Source organism: Chelon labrosus (genome assembly GCF_963514085.1).
Source record: "Chelon labrosus genome assembly, chromosome: 21".
Lineage (NCBI taxonomy): Eukaryota > Metazoa > Chordata > Actinopteri > Mugiliformes > Mugilidae > Chelon > Chelon labrosus.
In genome coordinates this window covers 15,112,769-15,126,679 of record NC_140354.1, presented here as the reverse complement: position 1 = coordinate 15,126,679, position 13,911 = coordinate 15,112,769, and the positions used below count along the sequence as shown (strand labels likewise).

General features: G+C 43.8%; 2 protein-coding genes across 3 annotated transcripts in view; both read right to left on the bottom strand.

Moving 5' to 3' along the window:
- Positions 1-1,309: 1,309 nt before the first annotated feature.
- Positions 1,310-4,416, bottom strand: pam16 (presequence translocase associated motor 16). Its single transcript, XM_084571171.1, has 5 exons — positions 4,309-4,416; positions 3,781-3,865; positions 2,894-3,030; positions 2,225-2,290; positions 1,310-1,518 (listed from the first exon to the last, which is right to left on the bottom strand). Exons 1-5 carry the CDS (start codon positions 4,309-4,311, stop codon positions 1,423-1,425), a joined length of 387 nt encoding a protein of 128 aa, XP_084427297.1. The 5' UTR covers positions 4,312-4,416; the 3' UTR covers positions 1,310-1,422.
- Positions 4,417-6,102: 1,686 nt separating this feature from the next.
- coro7 (coronin 7) overlaps positions 6,103-13,911 on the bottom strand; it is a 105,878-nt gene continuing 98,069 nt past the window's right edge. Inside the window, exons 10-28 of one of the 2 annotated variants that reach the window (XM_084571161.1) lie at positions 12,584-12,638; positions 12,438-12,495; positions 12,185-12,330; positions 11,782-11,883; positions 11,599-11,700; positions 11,311-11,470; positions 11,041-11,216; positions 10,840-10,948; positions 10,668-10,754; positions 10,164-10,306; positions 9,971-10,075; positions 9,756-9,841; positions 9,523-9,664; positions 9,342-9,431; positions 9,119-9,235; positions 8,895-9,030; positions 8,658-8,749; positions 8,431-8,517; positions 6,103-7,756 (exon numbers count right to left, since the gene is read on the bottom strand). In XM_084571161.1, coding sequence (XP_084427287.1) covers positions 7,748-7,756; positions 8,431-8,517; positions 8,658-8,749; positions 8,895-9,030; positions 9,119-9,235; positions 9,342-9,431; positions 9,523-9,664; positions 9,756-9,841; positions 9,971-10,075; positions 10,164-10,306; positions 10,668-10,754; positions 10,840-10,948; positions 11,041-11,216; positions 11,311-11,470; positions 11,599-11,700; positions 11,782-11,883; positions 12,185-12,330; positions 12,438-12,495; positions 12,584-12,638 — 2,002 coding nt within the window. In that variant the 3' untranslated portion in view covers positions 6,103-7,747. The remainder of the gene's footprint in view (positions 7,757-8,430; positions 8,518-8,657; positions 8,750-8,894; positions 9,031-9,118; positions 9,236-9,341; positions 9,432-9,522; positions 9,665-9,755; positions 9,842-9,970; positions 10,076-10,163; positions 10,307-10,667; positions 10,755-10,839; positions 10,949-11,040; positions 11,217-11,310; positions 11,471-11,598; positions 11,701-11,781; positions 11,884-12,184; positions 12,331-12,437; positions 12,496-12,583; positions 12,639-13,911) is intronic. The other variant, XM_084571162.1, reaches the window with a different exon arrangement.

Here is a 13,911-nt window from a genome sequence, read left to right as displayed (position 1 = left end):
ACACAACCTTCCCCTGTTTGAGGACGCACTGCCAGGCTGCCCACGAGTCTATTAGGATTCACACGGCAGACACGGAACAGCGTACCTGTGTTTCTGGCTTTCATTGTCCCCGTAGAAACCCCTGCCCCTCATCGCCACACACACAAACACACGTACACACACACACACACACACACACGTACACACCAGAGGCCTTGGCTCAGGTTGGGCGCTGTAAAGAATCTCTCGCTCTGAGTGGACAATCCCGCCATGTGATGTCATCAGAAACAGGTGTTTAGTAGGCTAGAGACGGTTTCCATGGCAACAGTGAAATCCACAGATGCTGCGCCGGTACTCCTCCTCCTCCTCTTTTTTTCCTCCTCTTTTTTTCCTCGTCTGTCTCTCCTCTGCTGGTCGAAGCCAGGGACAGAGACTCATCGCGGCAGCAGAAACCTGAACAACACGACACGGATCCTACCAGGGTCCACATTATGTTCAATATTAAATAAGCTGTATGATCCATTAACCCTTTGAGCTCAGCCTGTAAGAAATTGCACTTTTTTTTTTTCTTCCTCCTCCTCCTCCTCCTCCCCCTCATAGCGTGTGTAGATATGGGGATGCTGTCACATCTTTTCTTAGTGTTGAGTAATTCATCATTTTTCTTTCTTTCTTTCTTTGGGAACCAAGAATAATCTTAAAAATCAGTCAAAATGAATTTAAAAGTCTTATTTTTTACATACGATGTTATATGATTGGTACGGGGCTCCTTGAGTTTTTAAAGTAACCCTCACTTCATGTTAGGAAAAGTGAATTCCAGCCGGGCACAAAGCCATTAGCTAGGTAGGTCAGTGTCATAGTAAAGGGGTGCCATTGACAGAAGTGCCACAGCGTTGCACAAAGGGTTAATGATGAGACTAAGGCCACGCAAGGCCTGTTCCAAGTTATGTTTTTGCACATTTGTGAGATGTTATGTCAGTATTTTAATTTTTCCAAGTGCCTTTCTATTATAGGTAAATATAGAAGCTATACACTATATGAAAAAAAATAAAAGATTATATGAAAATATATTTTTTTTTTCTCCTGGCATCATGTTCTGTGGTTGAACATGCAGAATTTTAGAGTTGTAAAAGTCTTCAATTGGTACAACATAGCGGTGTTCTCCTGTTTTAGAGGAATTTATTACGATATTGATAATAATGTCAATGAAAAGAAACAAAAAAAAATAATGTTTAATAAAGCTGCATTTGATACGTGTGTTTTCATTTGTCTTGAAACGACCGTCATTCAAGAAAACGGGTTCAAATCAAAGCGGATTTCTCGATTTAGATCATTACCAAAAAAAAAAAAAGTCAAAACTAGAGGAATGGAGATAGCTTTTATTCGGGATATAATTTACAGAGGACGGGGAGAGGAGAGACAGGGCAGGACGCGACGCTTCGTCCTTCATGTTTCCGTATTCTGCTGTGACTGCTGCTTTTCTTGTTTCTGTTCCGTCTGAATACTCAGCTCTTCGTCCAGACGCTCCTTAGCCCGCACCACCTAGATAGAAATAAATAAATAAATAAATACATGAATGCAACGAGTCACAGAAGTAGACCCCAGTTTTAAAATAGAAACAAAACCACGCTGTGGTTTACTCACAGCAACAAGGATCTAGTGAGGGAGCAACAACATAATGACACAGTACAAAGAGCAGACTCCTCCTACATGCCGGTAGCAGGTAGAAAGAGAACTGTTCATAATAATTAAACAGACTGATTAAGAGTACGAGGAATAAATAAGTCATGGTGAAAAGCCCTTGGGTTAAATGAGTAATAAACAGCTATAGACAGGGTTTTCGGAACAGGTGTAGTCTTTCAACTTCTTTGAAAACACATATTTTTAGATAATGTACACAACGTCGTGTTTTGGGGAGAATCAGTTAAAGTTTCAGAGTGACTCAGTCAAAACTGGGATAGAGAGAGTAATGAACTTAAATGCGAGTGGTTTAAATATTTTCCCTTACACAATCAACACTTAGTACACAATATTTTGCACATTTCGATGATTTCCTATTTACTATATGCATGTTATCAAATGCTTTTGTACTGCTCTTGTGCTTAGGTGAGCTAAAATAATGTTTCTGTTTTCTGGGTGCTGCCATATTCAGTTAATGTCGTCCTTCCCGTCTACAACACACGTCAAAAGGGGGATATTAAATAACAACACAGAGAAATATCTATTAGAGCAGGTATGGAGTACTTACTTTTGATTGTACGTAAAATGAACCGCCCACCGACTTGTCGTTGACTTTAAAAAGGTGCTCGTAGTTCTGGCAGAGATAAACACTTTAGAGTTAGATCTTCGTTTAAAATAAATAGATAAATAAATCAGCAAAGACAAGCACTGACACATGATTGTTAGAACGTAAGGCATGAAAAGGAACCAAATAATCCATGCACGTATTAGAAGGCTTGCACAGCAACGGTCAAAGAGCTCCAATATCCTAATGGATTTAATAGTGTAATCAATAACGCGGTTGGATTGAACGGCTCCAGTGGTGAAGCCAGTTCCCTCGTAAACACTGACGTCTAATGGAAGAGCTTGAGGCGAGACCACCAAGACATGTGGCACGTCTCCCCAGTTTAGTAAACAGGTGCATGTTTCATAAAGAAAAGCTACATATCGCTTTATTAAAAAGCTCATGCACACATTCGTAAGACATACTTAAGTAATGTTACAGAAATGCTGTAACCTTAGATGTATACATCATTTTTGGAACATAAACTATGACATAATTTGGTAAAATACTCTCACATAAGGTCACATCATTATGCATATTTAGCAGAAACACCAGCAATGGGTCCCAGTTCATGAGAAAGGCTTGATGGCTCTGAGAGACCATTAAAAGAGAGACGCAAGAGCGCAAATGTACCTTCTGAATCTCCTCAGGGGTGAGTGTGGAGATGTTGAGGATCTGCTGGGCCTCCTGCAGACTCATTCCCGTGATGCTGGACGCCGCGGCTGACTGCTGACCTGCCCGGCCTCTGGCACGCGCCGCCGCTTGACTGGCTGCGTGGCGGAGACACGACGAAGGAAGACAAACATTCAGTACTAATCGTCCATCTTAAAAGAATACTCAATTAATCTCAGAGGTAATATCTACAAATAAATACCGGCATATAGATTTGTTTTGACCAGCTACGTTTTGCAGGTAAAGTTTTGTAGAGGTTTTAACTCTGAACTCCATGTCCATTCTTGTCTCCACGACTGCTGATTTGATCGTGAAAGGGGGAACTAGAGACATTTGGGATCATAAGATCAGAGGTTTACATCCCACTACGTCAATGGCTGAGGTGAACCCCCATACTACTTCCTGGGGACCACACTGATGACTCCCCCCCCAGCTCTGAGTGTACACACTGCTGTGTGAACGAATGGATGGGTTAAATGTGGAGAGAGAATGTCCCTTAATGTCAAGAAAGGAAATTATATTAAAAGTAAATAAATAAACCTTGGCCTTCACACCACAGCTGACGGGTTCCCATTTGTCCCGGCTGTCTCAGAGGCTGCTGTAGTTCAGTAAGGACTATTTCTTTTGCATAAATCATGTAAAAATTATTTCAAATACACTATGTGAGCGCCAAAGTGATGGGGCAACAACCCAAGTGTTCAGTTTATGATTATACGCAGTAGTGTGAAGCAAAACATTTCAAACAACAGAGAGGTTGAGACTAAAGATGTTAATCAAGAAGAGATTTTCTTTTAAATTAACTGACTGTATAACAGATTAATTGTTAAACGCCTGCTCGTGGCTCATACCTGCATATTCTTGCTGCAGAGCTCGAGCAAATGCACGTCCCACCACCTGTGCACCCATCACTATGATCTGAGCCAGATATTTAGCCTGCAAGATAAAATAAAAACACCATGAAGGAAAGGAAAGTTCATCACAAAACCATTCAGAAGTCATTTGACCAAAGAAAGAGAGGTTAAGGTCAGTTAGCAGCTCTTATTTTATCCAGTCACATTACATCATTTCAAAGATACTTAAAGTCACAGTGATGCAACGAGCCTTTAGAAACATCTAGAAACCGCGTCACTGTTTCTATATTTGTCTGCTTTCTTGTTAAAGCGTCACTTAACTTACACTTAGGTACATTAAATTCTACATGAATAAAGTTATCAACGTCCCACTGAAAAGGAGCAGGCACATTTTTTGTGTGTGTGTAACGCTGTGGTTAAAGGCAAACTCCGGCAAAGACACACTCATGCTAATGCTAACAGCGGCTCTGAGCAGAGACGTTAGCGATGAACTGTAAATATAAAGACGACAAAACGCGTTCTTACCATTTTATAAGGCTACGCAGCTCAGACAGACAGTGCGCGTCTTCTGTTTTCACACATGTACACTGAAGGTTACTGTCTGAGGGGTCAAAGTTCAAGAAAGCATCGATGACGCAAAATTCAAGATGACCAAAGGGGGAGAAGGGGTTTGTGGCGCTGCCACCTGTCGGCGGGGAGGTGGTACTGCAACTTGATTTAAATTAATTTACTTTTTTTTTTTTTTTTTTTTTTTAATTAATTGCTTAAATACGACGGAGTATTAGGGCCACATTAAGGAAAAAAAATAATCACAAACTTCGAGAATAAAGTCGTAATTTACGAGAATAAAGTCATAATTTATGAGAATAAAGTCGTATATTACGAGAATAGTCGTTATTTATGAGAATAAAGTCGTTATTTATGAGAATAAAGTCGTTATTTATGAGAATAAATAAATAAATTACGACTTTATTCTCATAAATAACGACTTTATTCTCGTAATATATGACTTTATTCTCATAAATAACGACTTTATTCTCATAAATTACGACTTTATTCTCATAAATAACGACTTTATTCTCGTAATATATGACTTTATTCTCATAAATAACGATTTTATTCTCGTAATATATGACTTTATTCTCATAAATAACGACTTTATTCTCTAAGTTACGACTTTATTCTCGAAGTTTGTGATTTTTTTCCCCCCTTAATGTGGCCCTAATACTCCGTCGTACTTAAATAATGCAAATACTTAAAAATATGGGTTTGGAAAAATATTTTTTCAATTTTTAATTCAGTAAATACTAATAAATACTGTAATAAATACATTGTCTTCTCTATTTTTTATTGTTGATTTTAGCTTTTTGTTATATTTATGTATGGTGTTGAGTGCCTGTACATTACTGCTGCAACAGAGAAATTTCCCAGTTTGGGATTAATAAAGAAACAATCTATCTATCTATCTATCTATCTATCTATTGTCTCATAGTCCAGAGAGAGAGATATCTATCTATCTAGCTAGCTAAGTAGCTATCTACTTGGCTAGCTAGCTAGCTAGATAGATAGATATGGCCTGAGGGACAAATGACCTCCCCAACCTGTCCATGGAACAGGACAGTCCTGACTATGGTGTTGTGTAGAGGGTGTTGGACATTGATTGTTCATAATGGACTGGATTTTGTCCAAGATAACACCCCAGATAACACTTCAAACTTCATGAAGGATTTTGTCCCAACTCCCTGGATCCATTTTATTTGTTTTTAAACGTGTCCATGGCCTCGCTCCGCAGTATCTGTCCGACCTGCTCCAGCCGTAACGCTCCCTCACGCCCCCTCTCTCAGGTCGGTGCGTGTGTTATATGTCCTCATTTCTGCGCGCGGCACTTTGGCCAACAACACAGTGTGACAAATGTGTGTATTTTCCATGACCTTAAACCATGACCTGTATAATTTAAATGTAAAACCATGGATTTATATCTCATCAAACTTGAGATCAAATAATTGTTGCTTTATGGAAACACCATGCAATAGAGGCTTATGCACATTGACTTAATTTACCAGACATATATTTGTCAAAAACCTCATCCCAAAGGCAGCATAATAAGATAATATATGAAGATAACAATGTTTAATGAAAATATTTAAAAAAATGGAAATATCTGAATCAATAGCACTCTCAGAACACCATTTTTTGGCTGGAAGACTAAATTTCTTCTGCATTTCCCTGGTCAGATGCTTAAGATTAGCTTCTTGCTACAATAAAACAATGTATGTCATAAAAAAAGGATGTGAAGAATAAGGAGAATCTGTGTAGAAACGTAGTCTCCAAGAAAGAGACAATGGTGAAAACTGTACTGAATCTTGTCCATTCATCTATTAGCTGTGTGTTGGTCGTAGTGAGTCAAGGCACAGACAAAGATGGGTTCCAAAGGTGTTTATTGCAAGACAATATTGAAAAAAAATAAAAATAAAATAAAAAATCCACTAATCATTACTCCAAGTGAGACAAGAACAAAAGAGCAACGCCTTACTCCCTCTACAGTATAAAGACAAAGTTATTTTTATTTTTATTTTTAACACAATGGAAGGCGAGTTAATCCAGTTTCAAAATTACAAAGTATGGCCTTGGAGAATCACAAGCACATACAGTAAACATCCCGTAAACCCTGACACCTGCCGTACACGGGCTCAGCATGAATTGGCACCAGCTGGACCCGGTCTGGATTAACTGATGGTATTGCTGTAGCCCTGATAAGAGACTAGACGACGGTTGTTATTTTTGCATTGGAAGGTAATAATAATCATAATAATAATACTGGACTGCTGTCAAAATGGCACCATAAACACTAACCACTAGTTAAAACTAGATGAAGAAAACGAGCTAATTCAGAGAAGGAAGATCCCATAAACAGTCAGAACACCGACAGATAGTATTTCCACTGCCCAGCAAATGAAAAAGGAAGTATTTTTAAGTATAAAAGGTCCCTCTAAATAGAAAAAAAAAATCAAGGAGGAGGTGGTTTGGCTTTAAATGCATGAGAACATTTTAGTTTTTATTAATCTGTGAATCCCTACTGATAAGACCTACGGCAAAATTTTATCTAAGTGGTACAAAATTACACATAATTATGCTAAAGATGCATTTCAGGCTAATTATGGCAAAAACTATTAGAAATTCCAGCTCATGGTCAAACATGAACACTGGTGACCCTGTTGTTTCCTCTGTGTGTTTTGTTTTTTGCTGTTATAGTGGATGTGTTTGACCTGACCAAACAGGAAGACGTGTTGTTGTTTTTTTTTTTTCTTTTACAAACAGCTGCGTGACATTCACTGTACCACCCACAAAAGACACGTCGTGACTGAGCATGCTCGGTACAAAATGCAAGCAGGGCTCCACTGCGGAGGTAAATGTGCACGTGGCATAACAGCTTCCTGCGTCATGATTCACATAAATCTGACATCTAAACATGAGTTTCATTATATCAGGACACCCCGGTGTGCATCGTCACGCTCAACCCGAGGTTAGAGAGTTAACCAGTAATGTAGAATTAATCAGAAGTTGTTATTGCTGTGATTGCCTGCAGGGTTTTAATGATTATTTTCCTCTAAATGAACGAATACTAACAGAGCAGCTACTAAGACACTTTTATCCCAGAATTTTAACAAGTCAAATTGCATGATATAATCAAACAGAAGAGACATTTGATTTGGCAGGCTCTCCACACGTACAGTACTAGAAGCCAGAAGGTCTTAACAGGAGGATTGTTGTGATTGTTTTTTTTCACATTGTGCAGTTTTCTTTTTGCGTTCAGTGGGTTGAGATGTTCGCTGATGCAGCTCGGAAGAGCGGAAGAGGCACAGTCACACACACACACGAATGGCAATGGCAAACATTTGAGCTGTTGCCCCCTCTCTGCCGTTGGCACCGTGACTGAACCAGAGGCAGCGCCGACCCCCTCGTTTTAGTCGTCCTGAATGACAGAGAAACCAAAGTTAGTGTAAGTGTGTTGTGGTCCCTAATGTCCTTTCTGTTTAACAGTGACGACAGCAAGCGCTTTATTACATTTTAATCGACAAGTAACCTTGCTCAGTTACTACATACACCGATCAGGCATAACATTATGACCACCTTCCCAATATCCTTCCTAAAATCCTGTGGTGTCTGGCAACAGGATGTTGTTAGTGTGGGGGCTTTGGGTCCTATGGGTTGAGGGGAGGGGCCTCTGTGGATCATCCCACAGATACTTGATCAGTTTGGGATTTTGCTGCTGTGCTGTTTTTCATGATTTCTGTTTTGTTTTTTTCTTTTTAGTTGTTCCTGAACCGTTTTTTTCTGTGTGTCTGTGTCAGGCTGCATCCTGCTGGGGATGGCTGCTGTATATCAAGGAGTGTCATTGCTACGGGGTGGGGGTGCCTGGTCTGGTCTAGGTGGGTGCTACATGTCTAAGTAACATCCACATGAATGAATGCCAGGTCCAAAAGTTTCCCAGCAGAACATTGAATTGTCATAAGATGGTCAATGTTACTTACTTCTCCTGTCAGTGGTCATAATATTGTGGCTGATCGGTATACATATGAACCCTCATTATCATTGACTGACTTTACTGTCCTAAACAAAACTTCCACTTCCACCACATCCACTCACCCACTCATCCTCGTCAACCCCCTCGAAGGACTCCTGTGGCAGCGGGTCGTCCATGTTCCCCAGCTTCGCCGCCATGGCACTCAGCAGCTGGATCGCGCAAACTCAGTGTTAAGCAACGAAAGAACAAAACGGGCTCGCAGCAGCCACTGAACGGATTTTAACTTGACAACAAACTGAGGAGACGATACAGTAGAAATAAAGTGCACGGCGGTTCAGCTTGCCCTCACCTCCTCTTTCTTCTGTTCGTCCGTCTTCTCCTCCAGGTAAACAGACGAGGGCAGGTATTTCCTCACTGGAACCTCTTTGGGGGCCTCACTCACTGAAGAGGAGGAGAGAAAAAAAACACCTGGCATCAGTCACAGATACATACCATTGTCCAGTACCGACATGCAGACTGCAGAGGAAGCATATCCATCTCCAGTGAGAGCTTTGTTAGATGAGGGTACGTGGACACACACACACACCTGGCGTCATGTCCTTAGGCTTCAGGCTCATCTTCTTGTGTTTGCCGTTGATGCCAGAGAGCCAGGCGGAGGCAGTCAGCGCCGGTTCCCACCACACCGTCGTGTCCGGGTACACATCGTCCTGGAAAAACTCTTTCTGGAGACGTAAAAAGTGGACACAGAATTACAAGACGGAAACTCGTGCAGCGTCCCCGTGCGTCCACAAGGTGGCGCATCCGGCTCACCTTGACCCGCGGCACTCTGAAGGCCACCGGCTCTATGGTTGTCTTGGTGAGCATCAGTCCCACGGCTATCTCCACATCTCGCACGTTGCACTCCGTCTTGGGCAGGAAGGCCAATCCCTGCGAACAGGAAGTCATCAGATTGATTAGATTAAATCAAATTAATCTGTATTTTTAGATGTCTTGACGAATGAGTGGCCGCGAGACGGAGACAGCCCCCGGTTACCTTATGAGGCTCGGGAGAGTTAAAACTGCTGCATTCGATGAAGTACGGGTCTTCGGGGACTATCTCGTAAATGTGCACTCTGGTGTCGCCCTGGGAAACGCAGGAAAACACGCACACGAGTTACAATTAACTCCCATTTCTTACAACAGCGGCGACGTATTTTTGTGGCCCGTGCGCTCACTTTTCCGGTGAGGATGACGACGCCGGTGTCGGGGTCGTAGAAAGGGATGAGCGTGGAGGGGGAGACGTTGACAGGAGTGCAGATCACGGCCCCGGAGGACAGGGAGTCGGCGGAGTAGAGGTAGAGGCCTCGCTCGCTGCGGCTGTGGGAGGAATACAAGAAGGGTGAGTGGTCAGGTAACTGATCTGACTACGGCAAATCACTGAAGTCAAGTGCATAATAATTTCTAGCACCTGTCAAATCCTGACACCAGCAGGTACTTGCCGTCACACACCCACACCACACGGGCTCCCCTGTGACCCTCAGGACCTGGGCCCTCCTGAAAAAAGCAAAAAAGCAAGTGTGAGAGATGAGCAAAGGAAGCAAAAATATATATTTCCATGGTTCTGTAGCCTAAAAGAGTGAAATGTACGCATGAATATTCAATTTCCTGCTGTATATACAGTACCTGCACAGGTGCGGTGGACTTGCGAGGGTCATAGATGCGGACTTTCCCATCCTTGCACACCGTGGCTAGCAGCTTGCCGTCTGGGCTCCAGGCCATGCCGAACACCTGCACGTGAAGAAGAACAAAAACTCAATTTCAGCGCGCCACAAAAGCTTCTCATCGTAAGATCCACAAGGTTTCGCGGTCGGCCCACCTGGTCCTGGTGCCCGGTGAGAAGTTTGACCTCTTCCCCAGTCTCGGTGCTCCACAGTCTGACGGTGAGATCGTACGACGACGACACCAGGAGTCCGCTGGCCAGAGGGTGGTACTTGATGGAGTAGATCTTCTCTGTGTGGCCTGCGAGGGGCCGGAGCATTTTGTCATCAGCATCGGAAACTTTCTTAAGGGTCACGGTTGGCATAATTTTTCAAGAAGTGTGTGCTCTCTTGTAATGTCTCTGTGCAGAAGAGCTACAGCAGCTAACCCAGCCAAGGCTAATTGACACTGGCAGTAAAGGCTAGCTAGGTTTATAGCTTTAGATAGCCATAGCATTGTAGATTCAACCACAAATGCTGCAGAAGTATGGGGAAAAAATAACCTCACAGCCAAACCATCACCATGCAAAGCAGCTGTGAGCGTCTACACACCAACTGTTCATGTAGTTTAGAGAGTAATTTCTTTCTCATAATGATCTGAGCTGATTTCAGGTCAGTCCTACCTTGCAAAATGAGCTCAGGCTCAGTCAGCATCTCTGTCAGACCTCCCTCTGGTACCTTCCAAATCCGGATCTTAGCATCGTCGCCGGCTAGCGTGGACAGAAATGGAGACAGTCGCGTTAAGCAAACACACGCCCGGTCGCTTACATTTTGAGAACAAGCGTGTACACTAACCCACGGCGAGCAGGCTCGAGTCGAAGGGATCCCAAGAAAAGTCGGCCACGTTCACCGAGTTTTGGATGGTGGGCACGGCCGTGTCCGGGACCCTTCCAGGCTGAGAGCGCTGAGGAGGGGAATGAACGAACATGTAGTACACAGCAGACTCCTGGAGCTTCCTGGAGGATTAAAATGTATGAGGACAACCCTCTGCTCTACCTCAAAGATGGCGATCTGGCCTCCAGAAATGGCGAGGGGAACCGCCACGCGTTGGCTGTTGACGCAGAAGCCGTCGCACTCGCCCGGCGTGGTCAGGTTGATGCCGCGGATGTTGGTGATGTGCGTGTCCCGGTGCATGACCGTGCCCTGGATGTGACGGAACTTGGAAGTTGGGCCTGACAAAAAAAATAAAATGAATAAAATGGTTAGTCTGTAAAGAAAGTTTCCTCTGATATGACAGAATAATATTTCAGATGTGTGCGTTTGTACCCAGCAGGCTCTGAATAGCCTTGCCGCTCTGGCTGGGGCTGGGGCTGGGGAGGAAGCCCGAGGAGAGGCCAGAGGTGGAGGAGGGAGAGCGGGACGGGGCGGCACTGCTGCTGGGGGTAGTGGAAGGACTGCTTGAAGAAGAGACGCCACGAGCCTTATCCTGTAGAACAGAGGGGTAGCTGTTTTTATTATTAAGTCTTTACAGAGTGTATGCAAGTCAAATGAAGTGTTTTGTGAAATCCAGGCCAGATAATACTAAGAAATGTTTCCTACAAATGTGTCACTCACCTCCTTACTCCCTCCACTGGCCACTTCCTTCTTTACAGGCGCCTGCTTTGCTGGAGCCTTCGGTTTGGACCGTTTGTCAGGGTTGAGGCTGACTTTGTCCACCTGAGGACAAACACAGTTTGAGCCGTGAGCGCAGAGAGTGAAGACTGGATGGACTTGCTGAGCGTGGACACGCGTGGTCACCTGCTTGTTCCCTCCCTGCCACCACTCTTCAGCAGACATGGCCGGAGCGGTGCCCACCGTGTCCGGGTAAAGGTCTTCGTGAAACTCCTGGCCCGAACTCTGCTGCGATGCGAAGAAGCACGCCGATCAGCCACAACATTAAAACCATTAGAATGCAATGTTCTGCAGGGAAACCTCTGTATTTCCAAAATGTTTAAAAAAATAACCCAAAAATCCCCAGATCCGAAACTGATCGCATATCTGTGGGATGCACTGGAACAATCCCGAGCCACAGAGGCCCGTCCCCTCAACCCATAGGACCCAAAGGTTCCCACTAGCCAGACACCAGAGGACGCCCTCTGAATGTCAGAGGCACATGGTACAACATGAGGCAGGCCGTTTTAATGATGTGGCACGCACAGACCTTGCGAGGGACCTGATAGCTGATCGGCACAATGCAGCTGTCCGTCAGCTGAAGCACGCGCATCACTTCACAGGACATGACATCCAGCGCCTGCTTGGGCACCATGGCAACCCCTCGTGTCGAGGCATCCGTCAGACAGTGGCTCACTGCGGATATGATACGAGGAAGAAGAATTAAGACAGGCAATAAGACGGGAATAGGAAGGAAGTTTTATTCCAACGATGAACAGGCAAAGAACAAAAGCGATCTTTACCTTGAGAGAGGAACGGATCAGAGGAAGACACTTCAAAGCAGTCGATCACAGTGTCTCCCTGTGTAGGAGAACGTCGTTAAATGTTAGGAAAGAAATACTAGCAGCTACTAGCAATGCACAGTCGAGAGCATAAATGAATATATTACCATGCCAGCCAGCAGGAGGAGACCAGTGTCTTCGTCAAAGAGAGGAATGAGCATCCTGAAAGCAAAAAGAGACAAGAGAGAATGAGACATTCAGTATTTTTATGTCCCAGCTGGTTGTCGTTTCACCAAGTTGCCACTAGATGGCGGAGTTTGCTCAAGTTTCAGGTGTCCGGGGGGAGACGGCCGCAACTCTTCTACATATTTTTGTTGAAACACAAGCTGCAGTTTGACTCTTGTCACATTCTTTCAAAATCAGTGCACTGTGACTTTTTAATATAATATTACGACCAACAAGCTCCTCATCAAAAGCCATTAAACCCAAGAGGCTGGATATGTCGAATAGAGCTGAGGAGGGAGTACAGCTGCAGTCAAATGTTTTTTCTAGTTAGATTTTTATTGTCTACGATCTGCTGATTGTACATTTGATTAATGAGTCAATATTTTAATAAATAATTCATTAACTAGGATATAAAACGAAAAGTAGAAAACTCTCCCGTGTAAACTTTCAGCTCTAAGTCCAAACTTCGCCCACGCAAGCCCCGACACAGGCCGCAGTCACCTGCCTCCTCTCATGATTTCAGTTAAGAGGATTGGGCGCAGCAGGAAACTGAGCTTTTAAACTGAATGGGGGGGAAAGTACAATTCGATGACAAACAAACAGGAAATACTTGTGCAAATCTTTCCTTTCTACATCAATAGCAGCAGCCAGCCAGCCAGAGGGCCGGGCGGCCGGCTGCATTATTTTCCAGGGCTGGTCACAGACAGGACAGGAGGACAGAGAGCACTGGTTGATCTGACCACTTCACATCACAGGCCAGAGATAGGCCGAGTGAAGTGGAGAGGGAGCCCCGGTGATTGGTTTATGATGATGACCTTGTGTAGTGCGGTACTATTCTAGGGGGAACGACACTCAGCTGCCTCCACATCAACTGAGACTGACAGGACGGTGATGTAATGCTCCAAGTATGACAGCATAATGACAGACTTAGTTTGGGCATCTTAAGCGGCAGCGAATGCTGACACGCCAAGGCTTTTATATGCATGTGAGAGAGTCGCTAGGACAGCGGGGCAGAAACTTATTTGTAGGAATTCAAGCAAAGAAGATTTCAGGTTGGGACATTCGGAAACTGTTACGACAGCTTGCGTCCCTTGTTCTGTTTACAGTGACGAAGATCTTTGGATGTCTGAGATGTATTTTTCGCTCTTGGCAGTCTTTGAAGCACGACCGCACAGAGAAACTGGTGGCCCAACATTTTAAAAAAAAATCCCCAGTGGATCTTGCCTTGAAAAACTAAATTAATTGAACTTCCTCATCCCACTAGTTTACA

Coding starts and splice junctions, on each gene's coding strand:
- pam16 (XM_084571171.1), bottom strand. Junction 2,291..2,893: donor CCCCTGAGGAGATTCAGAAG/GTACATTTGCGC, acceptor TATCTCTGCCAG/AACTACGAGCACCTTTTTAA. Junction 1,519..2,224: donor CATTTTACGTACAATCAAAA/GTAAGTACTCCA, acceptor ATTTCTATCTAG/GTGGTGCGGGCTAAGGAGCG.